This window comes from Ostrea edulis, chromosome 5 (genome assembly GCF_947568905.1).
Source record: "Ostrea edulis chromosome 5, xbOstEdul1.1, whole genome shotgun sequence".
NCBI classification, from domain to species: domain Eukaryota; kingdom Metazoa; phylum Mollusca; class Bivalvia; order Ostreida; family Ostreidae; genus Ostrea; species Ostrea edulis.
The window spans coordinates 76,730,566-76,744,207 of record NC_079168.1 but is presented as its reverse complement, the minus strand read 5'-3'; the positions used below and the strand labels follow the sequence as shown (position 1 = coordinate 76,744,207).

Below are 13,642 nucleotides of genomic sequence, written 5' to 3'. Positions count from 1 at the left end.
TTTCCCTTGAGTCAAATTGTGAATTCACGTGGACAGAAGCTTTTAACTTTAGATATTTTGAGGTATATTGAAGTTGATGTTTCACCATCAAATTGGAAGCATTTCTGGATAATGCCTTTCAACATTTTTCATACATTTCTCCTCATTGTCTCTTTAAAATTCCATTCTCTAAGTTTTCTCTCAACTCCGTAGGATACAATCTCCGCCAAGTACATGTAATTCAATATTACTCCGTTTTATACTAACCGTTCGCGATAGCTCAGTGATGGAGCATTGGCTTGGTAACCGGGAGGTCGTGTGTTAGAGCCCCGCTTTAACGTTAACATAAGTAGTGATTGCTCCTACGTCAAACGCCCGGCATTAGGGAAGTGAGAAGCACGGGTCCTTCGGATAAGACCTTGAAAACAGAGGCCCCGTGTATCGGTAGGCGTTGGCACGTTAAAGAACCCACACTGCTACCACCCTGAGTGCTAAGCATAGGTCTTTTGCGGTACTTCACCTACAGTTGGTACATATGTAACGTCTGAATATGAGCGAGAGAAAACAAGTCGGCGTTTATACGCAAATTATATCGCTGAGAAATTGGGAAGATTTTTTATAGCCCTGGTACTACACCTCCATGGTTAGAATTACTAGCATGTACTTAATTCGTCAGCTAGATGCACTTAATTTATCAGCTTGATGTTTAGGAGTAGGGAAGACCCTGTACGGTTGCTCTATTTTTAAAGGTTTGGAAGTAATGGGCTGTAGAAATCAAAATATACTACTCAAAATTTGATAAGGATCACTAGGTTATATGTGTGTAATTTACCACTAACATAACAAAAGACATAAATTTGACTCAGGAACGTGTTTACTCAGGCTATGAATGAAAATTCATGAACGGCATGAACTTTCATCAATACGGAATGCTTGAAATCTGATAACAACACCAAAAGGCATTTCATTACAAAAAGTTAACAGCAAACCAGAGAAAGAATTACACAGGTTTTGGGGATAGTCCATCATTACACTTAGTCGATGAAGTGTCAATATCGGGTATGGCCTCCCCTTGCTTCAATGAAGGCTTGACAACGTCGAGCCATGCTGTCAATAAGCACCCGGATGTTTCCAATGGGAACGTTGTTCCACTCTTCCACGAGGGCGTTTCCGAGCTCTGCCAAAGTCGTGGGTTGTGTTCTACGGCGTGAAAGGGCAACCTGCAGCATGTTCCATACATGCTCAATCGGATTCAAGTCCGGTAAGCGCGCTGGCCAGTCCATACGGACAATTGTCTCCTGCTGAAGGTACTGCTCCACCACCCTGGGGCGATGAGGACGGGCGTTATCATCCATCAGGATGAACTCAGGGCCAACAGCACCAGCGTAGAGTCTGACGTAAACATCGAGGATCTCATCCCGGTACCGCACCTCCGTCATTGTTCCTCTCTCCAGGACATGAGAATCTGTTCTTCCATCCCTGCTGATTCCACTCCAGACCATGATGGAACCACCACCATAACGGTCATGTTCACTGATGTTGGTATCATGGAAACGTTCACGTTGTCATCGCCACACTCGGTACCTCCTGTCTGTAAAGTCCAAACAATACCTGGATCATCGGTGAACAGAACTTGAACCCAATCGTTCTGTGTCCAAGTGACATGATCTTCAGCCCAGTCCAATCGCTCCCGCCGGTGTCGAACAGTCAGAGGGACTCAAACACATGCCCTTCTCGAGTTGAGACCTGGATTGTGAAGCCGATTCCGTATCGTCTGAGTGGACACATTCACCCCCGAGGCGTTCAGGAGGTCGTTACGTAGGCTGGTTGCTGTCCAGAAGGGATGGCGTCGTGCCTGAAGAGCCACAAAATGGTCTTGGCGTTGGGTTGTCGACCTCTGACGACCACCCCCATGTCGGTGTGCTGCTGTAGCAAAAGTTTGCTGTCGGTTCCAGGCCCTGTTTACAACGCTCTGGCTGACGTTTAGTGCATTTGCAACGTCACGTTGTGAATAGCCAGCGTCAAGCATTCCAATACATCTGCCCAGTTGTTCTGTCGTCAGACGACGCCTTACACGTTGAGGGGGGCATTGTGTTGATAAACGTAGTGTAAACACTCAAGTGAGTTTGAAATTTAAGAAAGAATCAGACACCGATGCCTGGGTGAAAATCGTGCAATGGTAGCAAAAGCATAAACTGTGATGAGAAACGCATTTCCCATGGCATGAAATGCACGTGCAAGTTTGTTGAAGACGTTTTGATTTCACTTGGACACAATATTGCCAGTTATGCAGTTATTAATTTTTTTAACAGAAAATATCTATGATCCTTATCAAATTTTGAGTAGTATATACATCAAAGATAATCTATACTGAAATTGGTTCACTGGTGTCACAGTTTATGAACAACATATGGGAAATGGTCTCATAGGTAACTTAAAATCATTAATGACAGAGAAAAACTTACAGCGGGAAAATATAAGATTTTATATATCATTTATTTTAAAACAGCAGCAGCGCATATCGTTGCATTAATTCTTAATAATGACAGTGGGTTTTCTGGAATTAGCGATTCCGTATAACCTTTCAGGCCATGTTTTGTTAATCAGAAATCCAGCACTGATACTTTTTTTGTCTTCACAATCTCATCCCATTACACCCTTCGCTCTCTGTACCGTTTCATGCAAAAGAAAATCATTGGGTTTTTTTCCGATTGTTAATATAGTCTGCAGAATTTTCGTGTTTGGTTGGGAGGCACGTGCAGACCTATGAACATGAAAATTTAACGATTTTGTCGAAATAGAAATAAGAAATTTCCAAATGTTATTCTTGTGTGATTAACTTATTCAACACTTGATCTAATCTGTGTTGAAAGTGGGCAGGGGTTAAGATATGGGTTAGTAAAGGAGGAACAACACGTGCAATCCATTTAAGTCTTTTCTCTCTGTGATGTTCTGATTTTTTCCAAATAAGGGTATTTATACAAGACACCATTGTACAGGTGTCAAACAAACGAGGGAACATGGGTTTTTATTTGTGGATATATTCAAGTGCAATCCCCTTCCCTATTCCTTGACAGATACATGTAATAAATATATTTATTGGATTAGATACATTTCTTCCTTTCTTTATTTATTGATCTAGATAATGAATAAATTGATTGAACCGGACACATTTCTTCCTTTCCCATTGGACAAGACGTATTTTGTCGGATCTAAAGCTTAAAACACGGAGGTAAAACACAAGGAAATGACCAATTTAGGGTCACAAAATAAAACTAAGATAGAGACGGAAGCATATGTACAGTATTATTTTGAAATAAAAACTTTAGAATTTACCTTATTTAATGAAATTATAAAGTTTAGTAGAAAGTCAGGTTAAATAAATGAATAAACTCCTGCAGAATTCAAGATCGTCAGTGTCATGTGTCACCCACTGAATTAACCAGGTAGACGATAAGATTCAAAAGGATACATTGATTTTTCATTTTTGTACTCGTGTTTCGAAAAGAAGACATTTCACCCGTTATGACGATATGCCAATCCTCTTTGTCTTGCCTTGGACTAGAATGACGCAAAGTTATTGAATGAAACGCGTCACATGACTGCCGTCTAAAGTTCTTTAATCGGCGAGTAACAAAATTTTGACGGAACATGGCTGCCTTTACGTCTTTTTAGTATTGACACCAACTTTTACCAATTGCTCTTTCACCATAATTAACTTTAATTAAATAAAAATTGTTAAATTTGTTGAACAATGTACTCGTGTATTGTTGTTACTATGTTGACATGATATCAGTTCAGTTCTTGATGACTGTTAATTAATCAATTCATTGTATTTCCCCCCTTATATTCATTAGCATACAAAAAGGTTTAGTCCTCCAAAAAAGCGAAACCCTCATTAGGTTTGTTACCGACTGTCAACAGGAATATGAAGGGCTGACTGTGAACGGGAATATGACGGGTGTTCCTAGTCCACGGAAGGCTTGGCTTCACCTCGCCTTCTATGAACTTCAACAATCCGACACATTTCCGTAGACCGTCAGTAACAAACCTAATAAGTAATATTAGATATGATATAAGTAACCCTTTTTATGTTCATTTAGGAAGATAAGATAAATATTTTAGCTTTTTGTAAAGTTTAAACAATGTTTATTTCATGATAATCAACATTTCACAATATACGTGTATATATACATATGAATGTAATGGAGATTGAAAAACAAGTCAAAAGGCTTATATTAATCTCGCTCTCTGTTTTATTTCAGGGGATAGACGATGTAAAATTAAATACATTCAATTAAAAAACCACTATAAGTTTATTAATGGTTTTAACAGTATTCTATCCATGTACATACATAGTAAATACATAAATAGGACTGGGCAGCAGGTACAATGACTATAATAGCCCTATATATTGGTCAGATGTCTTGGTTTCGAAATTAAGGGGACAATCTTGAAGAACACTTGTAAACAGAAATATTTGTTTCTGATTCGGGTAATTATTACCGGGTCGGTCGAAAAGGGGAAACAAACAAAATTTTATTTAAGCTTTACTGACATTATGTGTCTGAGGCCAGTAGAGATCCATTCTGTTCAGAAAAATATTCCTGTGTACAAAGTTACGTCTCCTTTCATCAACGACATGTGCAGGAAAAACGGACATTCAAATAGACTAGTACGGTAGTGTTTTACAATGTGCAATAACTATTGTACTCCGTGCGTGTGCGTGTTCTTACAACTTAACCTGTAACTGAATATCACATATCGGTATGAATGTACTTGTGAAAAAGTCGTTTGAAATGGATTTACAGTTGTAATATCATTTATTGTCAATGTCCATACACTTGTCAATTACAGAAACTGCGTCCTGTCTACCCATTTCCGCCAAGACGTTTCGCAGTTCCTCTATAGGTTTTCCCTTGTCTTTCCATATACACAACAGCAGTTCTGTAGGACTGCGATCGCGTTGTTCTTCAATCCAGCGAATCTTGTCAAACTGAAGTCCCATCTTCTCCGCCAGGCCCCTCCAGTCGTCATTGTTGTTAGATATCACATCCAGACATATCACTAGCTTTCTGGTCATTTCACTCTGCTTCTCGTCAAATGGGGTCGGAAGAAACTGCAATCATGTATGGATAAGTTACTACATAAAATATTATATAGAATAGCTCTAACTGCATCGAAAACGTACATATTTGAATACGATCTTTCAGTGATTTAACTTATAAAGCTTGCGCACGCATGACGAACTTTTATGCATACATTGTACACCGAGTATACCCCAACATGCGGGGTGTAGGCTATGTTGTTACCGGGGTATAGGCTATGTTGTGACCGGGGTGTAGGCTATGTTGTGACCGGGGTGTAGGCTACCGAAGCAGTAATATAAATGGTCGAGGTTCGTTTTTGACACTTTTTGTACAATATTTCAATTTATAGATATATTTCGCAGGAAAGCATATGGTTACGGAAGAAAGCATTAATTCAGGAATATATGGAAACAATATATCCACTATCCACTAGTTTTATCAAACACCTCAACACAATTCCGACAATCGGAGCAAGTTTGGCACTGGGTACCGCGTGTCTATGATCAAATATCAGAGCAACGCTTTGTTTTATCGTCACCTTTATATGACCAATAATTACGTGTTATCTGTATAAGTTTATCCATAGATTGTCATTGAATAAAACCAATCGTATTCAAAAATATCGACGAAAAATTAATGTTGTGCATTTCTATTTCTATTGGCTACGCAAGTCACGTGATTCTTAGTCTTCTGCTTTGTTACGTAATGGCAAGGTTCACTGATTTAAATGATGATGAAATACAGAATTTATTAGATGAAAAGCAAAACAGAAACACGAAAAATATAATTAGGATATTGGGTATGTTTTCTTCTAAACTAGTGGATGCAATGTAGTGTACGGAATTACACTGTTCTCTTAAAAGTTCCAATTCAACAAACCATGTGCATCTAGAAAAAACAGGTATATAACAAAACATAAATAGGCTTGGTCCTCGGAGATCAACTGTTTTGTTTGACCTTCGAACGGATCTGTTGCCCTCAGCCTACGGCTCCGTCCTCGGTGTTAAAGTGAGATTTTGTGTGGAATTATTTGCTTGGTTAATGATAGGTTTATGGTATCTTAATCTTGTAGACGTGTTGTAATTACACAGTGATTTCTTTATTTTAATAAGCTCACTGGCTGCTAATTAAAATTTTTTGTCAAGATGAAATATTACTTTCAATAATGATGACATTTATCGCCCAAGTCTCAGGGAATGGAGGTCAGAATTGTTGGCCATGGGAAAATTCAGACTTCAGCAATGTTCATGATTAAAAAGTTAATTTGGCAGTCTGTGGGTAGGGCAGTTTCTAATATTTAACAAAGAATTTCAATTTTCAGTTAGTTACTCAGTCAGGTCCTATGTGTAAAGTGTTGCACGGAATACAAAATAAACTTTGGGTGGTTTAATTTAATACAGAAAGTTTCGTTGTAACACTCGGGTCAAACAAAAACAGGTGTTGTTCTGGAACCCAGTCAATAACTGTTACCTCACTGTGTGCATAAACCACGCCCCCCGGGGAACAATACATAGCAACGGCTGACAATGTATGACGACGGGTAACAGTATAAAAATTGTTAACTGTGCAGAATGTTTGTATGTATAGTTCAGTATAACAAAAATCTAGATATTTTTATAATTCCGTTGTGGAAAAATTAGTCAATGTATTCAAAGTCAAATCGTTCGAAATTCAAACGACATTTACATGTACACACACTCCCTACGGTTGTTACATTGTATGACAGTTGGGGTGTCGTGTGACAGGAATACAGTACACTTAGTATATGCCTTGTTTAATGCAGGAGTCTGAGGAGCGTTTAGTGAGCACATGTGACTGTCAAGAGATTATCGTCATTCTCGTCACAACGACCAGATCCCACTTTGCCTAAAGCTGTTGACGTCTTTTGTATATTAAAACCTTTTTCCTAGGATGTTCAGCAATAGTCAACAATTGAGGAATGTCTTCTTACCGATTCAATATATGAGCAAAAAAAAAACAAAACAAAAAACACCGTCATTTAAAAAAAAACACAAAAAAAAAAGAAAAAAAAAAAAGAAGGTGTAACATGGGGAAAACAAATGCAAACCTTAGGCGCTTCAGCTATGACTTGGATGCTGGATTTCTTTGCTTCCTGTTTGATCTGATGACATGTGTACTCCACAGCAATTTCTCTAATATCATTGGACTGTGGTTTGTAAGCAAATGCACAGTTTGGATTGCAGGAATGCCACGCCAACTCAAAATCCAGTTCCTATCAAAAAGAAGAAATATCCGTATTGAGTGTAACGTCCACGATTACAAACATTGTACTCTAGATAATGTTTCGATTCACAGCGTTTATTCCTTGGCATAGATGCCGCTTAACAAATTTTACCACTGATTTCTTCCCCATTAGTTTCCAATCCTCTGGTTCTTTTATTTGCTCCATCATCAAGTTTTCTCCATTGTCGTAAACAAGCAGAGGAACCGGGCTGTCAACCATCACCCGTTTCACTTCGTTTTCTTTTCCTTTAATTTCCTACGAACCGTTAGGAAACAATTTAAATATCACTCAAAATGTAAACGTCTCCATTGAAAAATGTCCCACTGGGTCTAAAATTAACCCGGAAACAACTAAACACTTACCGTAATGTCTCTCCCATAATCATTTATGCAATATAGTTTTGAAGTAAATAGGGAAGCTCTCTGAAGAACCGTTGAGAATGCTACAATTTGGACGGCTTTCGCTGCAACACGGTTCTCTCGAGATGTTCCAATCAGGGTAAAGAGAGTAAAATGATGTAGATGTACCGTGACGGAAAATTTCCCTACGTGACGTTCCTCGTAATCTTCAAGCGTGATATCACTCCAAGAGCAGTGCTGCGTAATATCACCGTTTCTCTTTATGATTTTCCACTTCCAGTTGCTTTCTATTTTGTCCGCACAGTGCGGAAAGGCGAGTTCCACTGGTTTCTTGAAAGTCAGTGATGGTTGGCAGACAATTAGGGGGCTGAGAAGTGCCTCTCGTTTTTGTAAATCGGGAAACAATTTTTTCTCCCATGTAATTCCGAGGGTTATGGTCGTTCTCTTCTCCAGAGCACCTTTAGGAATTTTGAGCCTCACACCAGAGACTTTGATTTCCCCTCCATTCATGTCTATTTCTTTGTGCACGAACATGCCCTGTTCGTACTTACTTTTATCAAGTTCAACCTCCGATTTCACGAGAAAGGACGTCGGGCGACCTTGAACTTTATTTTGCTTTATATATCCCTCAAATTCCTTCATGAAATTGTCTGAGAAACTTGTACTTATTTTTATGTCGTCTGCAGTAGTTTTCTCGTTTGTTGGATTGTTTTCTGTGATTTGGGTCAGATCTACCACTTGTGAAGGAAGAGGGGGTGCTCGGTGTGGTTCTGAAATTACATTATAGACACTGTGACGTGCAATGATGCTGATCAGGGATTTTCTGTTGTTCACCGATTCCATAATTCTGTAATGTCGAGAATTGAGAGTGCTATCCAATTCGCTGACGTCGACCGCACTATCGGTCTGAGGTCGGTCTGGACATTTTGATGATAGATTTCTTAATGGCGTGTCATTTTCTTTTAAAGTTCTTTCAATTTTTGATATTTTATCATTTTGACGTTTGAGTCGCCGTAAAAAGTATATAGTCAACAGCACGATGGCTACAATCAGTATGATGACAAAAAGTCCTAGAATGACCAAACCGATTATCTGCAAAAAATTGAAACACTGTAAGTAGCATCACCGTTCAGAAACTAGCTTGCATTCCGGATTTTTTTTATTCCGAATATATGGAACGTCATAGCTGTCTTTTGTTAAGTTGTCTGATTATATGAACCTGATCAAGATATAGGGCTCACGGCTGGTGTGACAGGTCGACAGGGAATGGTTACTCCTCCTAGGCACCTGATTCCACCTCTGGTGTGTCCAGCGGTCCGTGTTTGCCCAAATATCTATTTTGTGTTGCTTATAGGAGTTATGAGATTGATCACTGTTCGTTATCTTCACCTTCCATGCTGTAGTTTTATAGTTATATAATGTGGTTTCGTAATTTTGTGATTATGTAATTATATGCTATGGTTTTATAATTATACGCCATGAATTGATTATTATATGGTGTGCTTTTTAATATCACATGCTGTTATATTCAATCATGTGCTGTGATTCTGTTATATGCTGTTGTTATGGTTTATTTTTTAGTGTTTTCGTATCTATATGACGTGGTTTAACATTTGTATGAAGTGGTTTTGTCACTATGTGGTTCATTATGAGAAACATCATTATTCTATGAGGTTTACGACAACCGGAAAAGGTTCTTTAGAAATAATGGCAGTGTGATTTATTCTTCTGAAACCTATACTAATGCGCGCTATGAAATATATTGGCGTGAAGGTACCACAATCCATACCCTCATGTATATTTCCAAAATGAAATTTAATCTTTAAAAAGAGGAATGAACACGGTTTTCGATGGATTGAAATTGATAGTTTTTTGTTATAGAAATAAAGATCTTTTATGAATAAGTGGATTAAAAATATTTTTAAACAGAACATGTTTTGTATTTATATAAAATCTGACTCCCAAAATCATGTTCATCACAACGCTTATCATGGACTGGAAACCGCGTGCGGAGGTGAGAACACCAAGATTTCTAATTTAAAAAATGTCAAAAACATTCAAGACTTAGACAAACGTTAATGATAAATCAATTTAGGGACCAAGTAGAAATAATAAAGAACAGAAAATTTCGTTGTAAACGCTTTTTCCCCACCGAATCCGTCAATCTGGTATTAAACCACAGCATATGAAAACACATCATATAACTAAATAACTTAACATGAGACAGCTAAGGTGTTCCATACGAATATGTTCAGATCAATCATGTACTTACATATCCGAGGTCCATGCCTGCGTGTCACTTTCTCACCAGGATATGGGACAATCTCATAACTTCTTCCTACGCATTTTTGTTAGATGTTCAGGCGCCTCTGCTATGTTGTACATGTAAAGTGCAAAGAAACAATATCAAGGACCTTTTTTAACTGGACTGCTTAACATTGATGTCATGTAAAACTGGAGATTTTTTTGATAAAGACTGTGAGCAAATACATTTGATATTCTAATGGTTGAACACCTGAATGACAAAGGAATGCGGCTGTAAAATTAAGTTCATTTATGTGGAGTTTCCAAGATATATATTACATATTAACAGTATTGAAAATATAACATAAACTTTTATTCATATTAAGAGTTTTGTACAAACATTACGTGCTGACAGATGGTCAATTTTGGATTAACTTTAATTTGTAAGAAATAGATGGTGTGTATATGCATATTTTATTACATTACGTGTGGAACTCTTGCGTAAGGAGAGGCGTGTTTGTTTTTAAGTTCCTTAATCTTTAAAGATCCCCTGCTCTAGGTGAGTCGACACTGAGATAAACAGGAATGTTAAGTCGATTTAAAAGAAAGATAGAGAGAGACAGAAAGAGTCAGGAAGATAGAGAGAAGAAAGACAGGGGGCTGAAATAGGCTGTGCCTGCAACCCAATTTCATTCAATATACGAATAAAATATTGTTTAGATAGATAGATAGAAAGCGTCAGATAGATAGACAGAAAGAGTCAAATAGACAAAGAAGTCAGATAGATAGATAGAAAGTCAGATAGAGAGAAAGAAAGTGTCAGATAGACAGAAAGAGTCAGATAGATAGATAGAGTCAGACAGAAAGAAAGTCAGATAGATAGATAGATAGACAGAAAAAGTCAGATAGATAGACAGAAAGAAAGAATCAAATAGATAGAGCGAGAGTGATATACTGCTGTTGATTACAGAAAATTATTACCACTGATCAAAACAAAATTACACTTAAAGCTTTCATAAATAACATCCACGGCGGCTGGTATTTTAGTTTTTCATTGTTCAGACATTGACGAGTGTTAAATGCAGTCGCTCTCTATCAGATCCACAATATAACGAAATATAAAACCATACGAAACTTTAACTTACTTACCTTAATTAAGTAACATTTCATTCACAAGCTCTTGTCGTTTCGATTCCCACGTAATTCAGTACGTCAACTTTTTTTCCCATGTAGTGAGGCGGTGTTTTCGTCCTGTACTTCCGGGTACGGGTAGATAAACATTATCCCAGGGGGATAGACACCTGATCTAAGCGGCAATGAAGCGGAAATCTCTCAATACAGGTAAAGAGAAATATTCCAAGTGTGTGCACTGTACAATGTACATTGAAGGGTTTTGCCCTTTTAAACCAGTCAAAATAGTTGTCCTTAACAGAAAGTTTGACTAAGTTGATGCAATGGAAGGCGGGAGATTCACACACACACACACACACACACAAAAGGTTGGGAAAGGACCAAATATCAAATCATTTTCCCAAACGAAAGATAGAATACCGTTTGTGCACTGGTTGTTTTTGCTTAGAGTGTTTATCTCATCCTTGAATAAGTGGATAACAAACCCTTTTTACAAATGATAATGATAATTCAATCCTTTGCATGATTGTTTTAACATACATGTACAGTGAAAAACAGGGTAAAATAAGATTGATATTTTACCTTCTTTGACGTCTCTCATATAAAAAAAAAAATTATAGAAAATTCTGATTAGAATTTTCCCTCATTCACTATGCCTTGCATACAAACAAATGTCTCGTGCAAAATTTGGAAAGATTTAATGCTAATTATTAGTTTGACATTAACTTTTTTGAGCACTAAACCAATCGGGCTACTTCAAATGATTTTTGCTAGACCTGACCTTACATCCACTAGCCCTGACCAACTTTCCCGAAAAAATCTGACAGATTATCCATATCTGAATATTCAATTTAAATGACAAACGTTAAGTTTGAACTAAAATGCATTTAATTGTCTCAAAAAATCTTTAGTATCGTCATTCAATTTGATGCTTTTACTTTCAAACATATTTTCAGTTTCTTTAAATTCTTACCGGCACGGAAATTCTTTAATCCATTTAAAACTAGTTCTAATTGTAACGGGGACCGTTACAGATATTCCCCAAACCTCCCCCAATTAAAAAGTGATGTCCTTGTGAATCTATAGCAAAAAATCATTTTATTTTAGCCTTTAATTACATGTAGTACGTTCAATATGGTCATTTCAGTACCAAGAAATGAAAGAAAGCGTTGCACGTGCATACACGCGCACGCGTGTATGATTCCGAATTTTTGTTGATGTCGTTCAACAGGCATTTGTATCATATACCCACAGTATGAATTTCATATCGTTTCCACCAAATATAAGGAAGTTATAGCGATTTTAAAATCGTCCAATCAGAAATCAGCACACGTGCATGCACGTGCTGAGCAGTAATTCTAACCACAGCAATTTGTAAGAAGTACCAAGATACATCTAAACCCCTAATATGAATAGAATTTGATGAAAAACAAAAACGTTATCGTCCTTTAAAAATTGAACATTTAAAAAACGTTGCACGCGCATGCGCGTTTGCGTTGGCATTTTTTGTTACACCAACATATAGATACACATATTGTCTACATATGCTGTGAATATCATCTCATTCGCTTCATAAATAAGATAGTTACAAACGTTTTAGCATTATCCAATCAAAATGAAGCGCACGTGCATGCGCGTGCAAATTGGTAATTTTGACCATGTAAATCAGTTAAGGGTCTCAATATCTACCTATGATATGAATTTCAAGCCATTTCAATGAACAACAAAAAAGTTAGACTGATTCCAAAGTTAGCGTACAAATTTTGTAATGCGCGTGCACGCGCATGCGTGCGCGTGCTGGCAAAATAACTATTATTTTTCATATGTACAAATGATATACTATCATCCTATTTAGGTTTTATATCGCTTCCTTCAATATTCTGATTTTCCATTTTTTGTACCAAAATTGCAATGCACGTGTGCGCGCGTGCATGCACGTGCAAACAAAATGACTATCACTATGCACATCTACAAACGCTTTACTATCATCCTGGAAAGTTTCATATCGATCCCTTTTGTAGTTTCTGAGAACACTACCGGACAAAAAAGTACCGGAGAAAAAGAATAATAACTAGTTCTAATTGTAACGAGGACCGTTACAGATGTTCCCCAAACCTCCCCAATTAAAAAGTGATGTCCTTGTGAATCTATAGCAAAAAATCATTTTATTTTAGCCTTTAATTGCATGTAGTACGTTCAATATGGTCATTTCAGTACCAAGAAATGAAAGAAAGCGTTGCACGTGCATACACGCGCACGCGTGTATGATTCCGAATTTTTGTTGATGTCGTTCAACAGGCATTTGTATCATATACCCACAGTATGAATTTCGTAACGTTTCCACCAAATATAAGGAAGTTATAGCGATTTTAAAATCGTCCAATCAGAAATCAGCACACGTGCATGCACGTGCTGAGCAGTAATTCTAACCACAGCAATTTGTAAGGAGTACCAAGATACATCTAAACTTCTAATATGAATAGAATTTGATGAAAAACAAAAACGTTATCGTCCTTTAAAAATTGAACATTTAAAAAACGTTGCACGCGCATGCGCGTGTGCGTTGGCATTTTTTGTTACACCAACATATAGAT

General features: G+C 37.4%; 1 protein-coding gene across 3 annotated transcripts; it reads right to left on the bottom strand.

Annotated features, from left to right (window-relative positions):
• Positions 1-4,217: 4,217 nt before the first annotated feature.
• Positions 4,218-11,274, bottom strand: LOC125652188 (netrin receptor UNC5B-b-like). Of its 3 annotated transcripts, XM_048881195.2 has the most exons (7): positions 11,067-11,262; positions 10,399-10,487; positions 9,946-10,045; positions 7,677-8,765; positions 7,426-7,569; positions 7,138-7,302; positions 4,218-5,098 (listed from the first exon to the last, which is right to left on the bottom strand). In XM_048881195.2, exons 3-7 carry the CDS (start codon positions 9,958-9,960, stop codon positions 4,799-4,801), a joined length of 1,713 nt encoding a protein of 570 aa, XP_048737152.2. In that variant the 5' UTR covers positions 9,961-10,045; positions 10,399-10,487; positions 11,067-11,262; the 3' UTR covers positions 4,218-4,798. The 3 variants fall into 3 exon arrangements, with proteins under 3 accessions (XP_048737152.2, XP_048737150.2, XP_048737151.2); XM_048881193.2 differs by lacking the exon at positions 10,399-10,487 and having other exon boundaries at positions 9,946-10,042; positions 11,067-11,274; XM_048881194.2 differs by lacking the exon at positions 10,399-10,487.
• Positions 11,275-13,642: the final 2,368 nt, after the last annotated feature.

Bases quoted from the DNA above. Each gene is read 5' to 3' on its own strand.
- LOC125652188 (XM_048881193.2), bottom strand. The intron at 7,570-7,676 runs GTAAGTGTTTAG...AACGGTTCGTAG, and splicing joins ATTATGGGAGAGACATTACG to GAAATTAAAGGAAAAGAAAA. The intron at 5,099-7,137 runs GTTTGCATTTGT...ACATGATTGCAG, and splicing joins TCATAGCTGAAGCGCCTAAG to TTTCTTCCGACCCCATTTGA.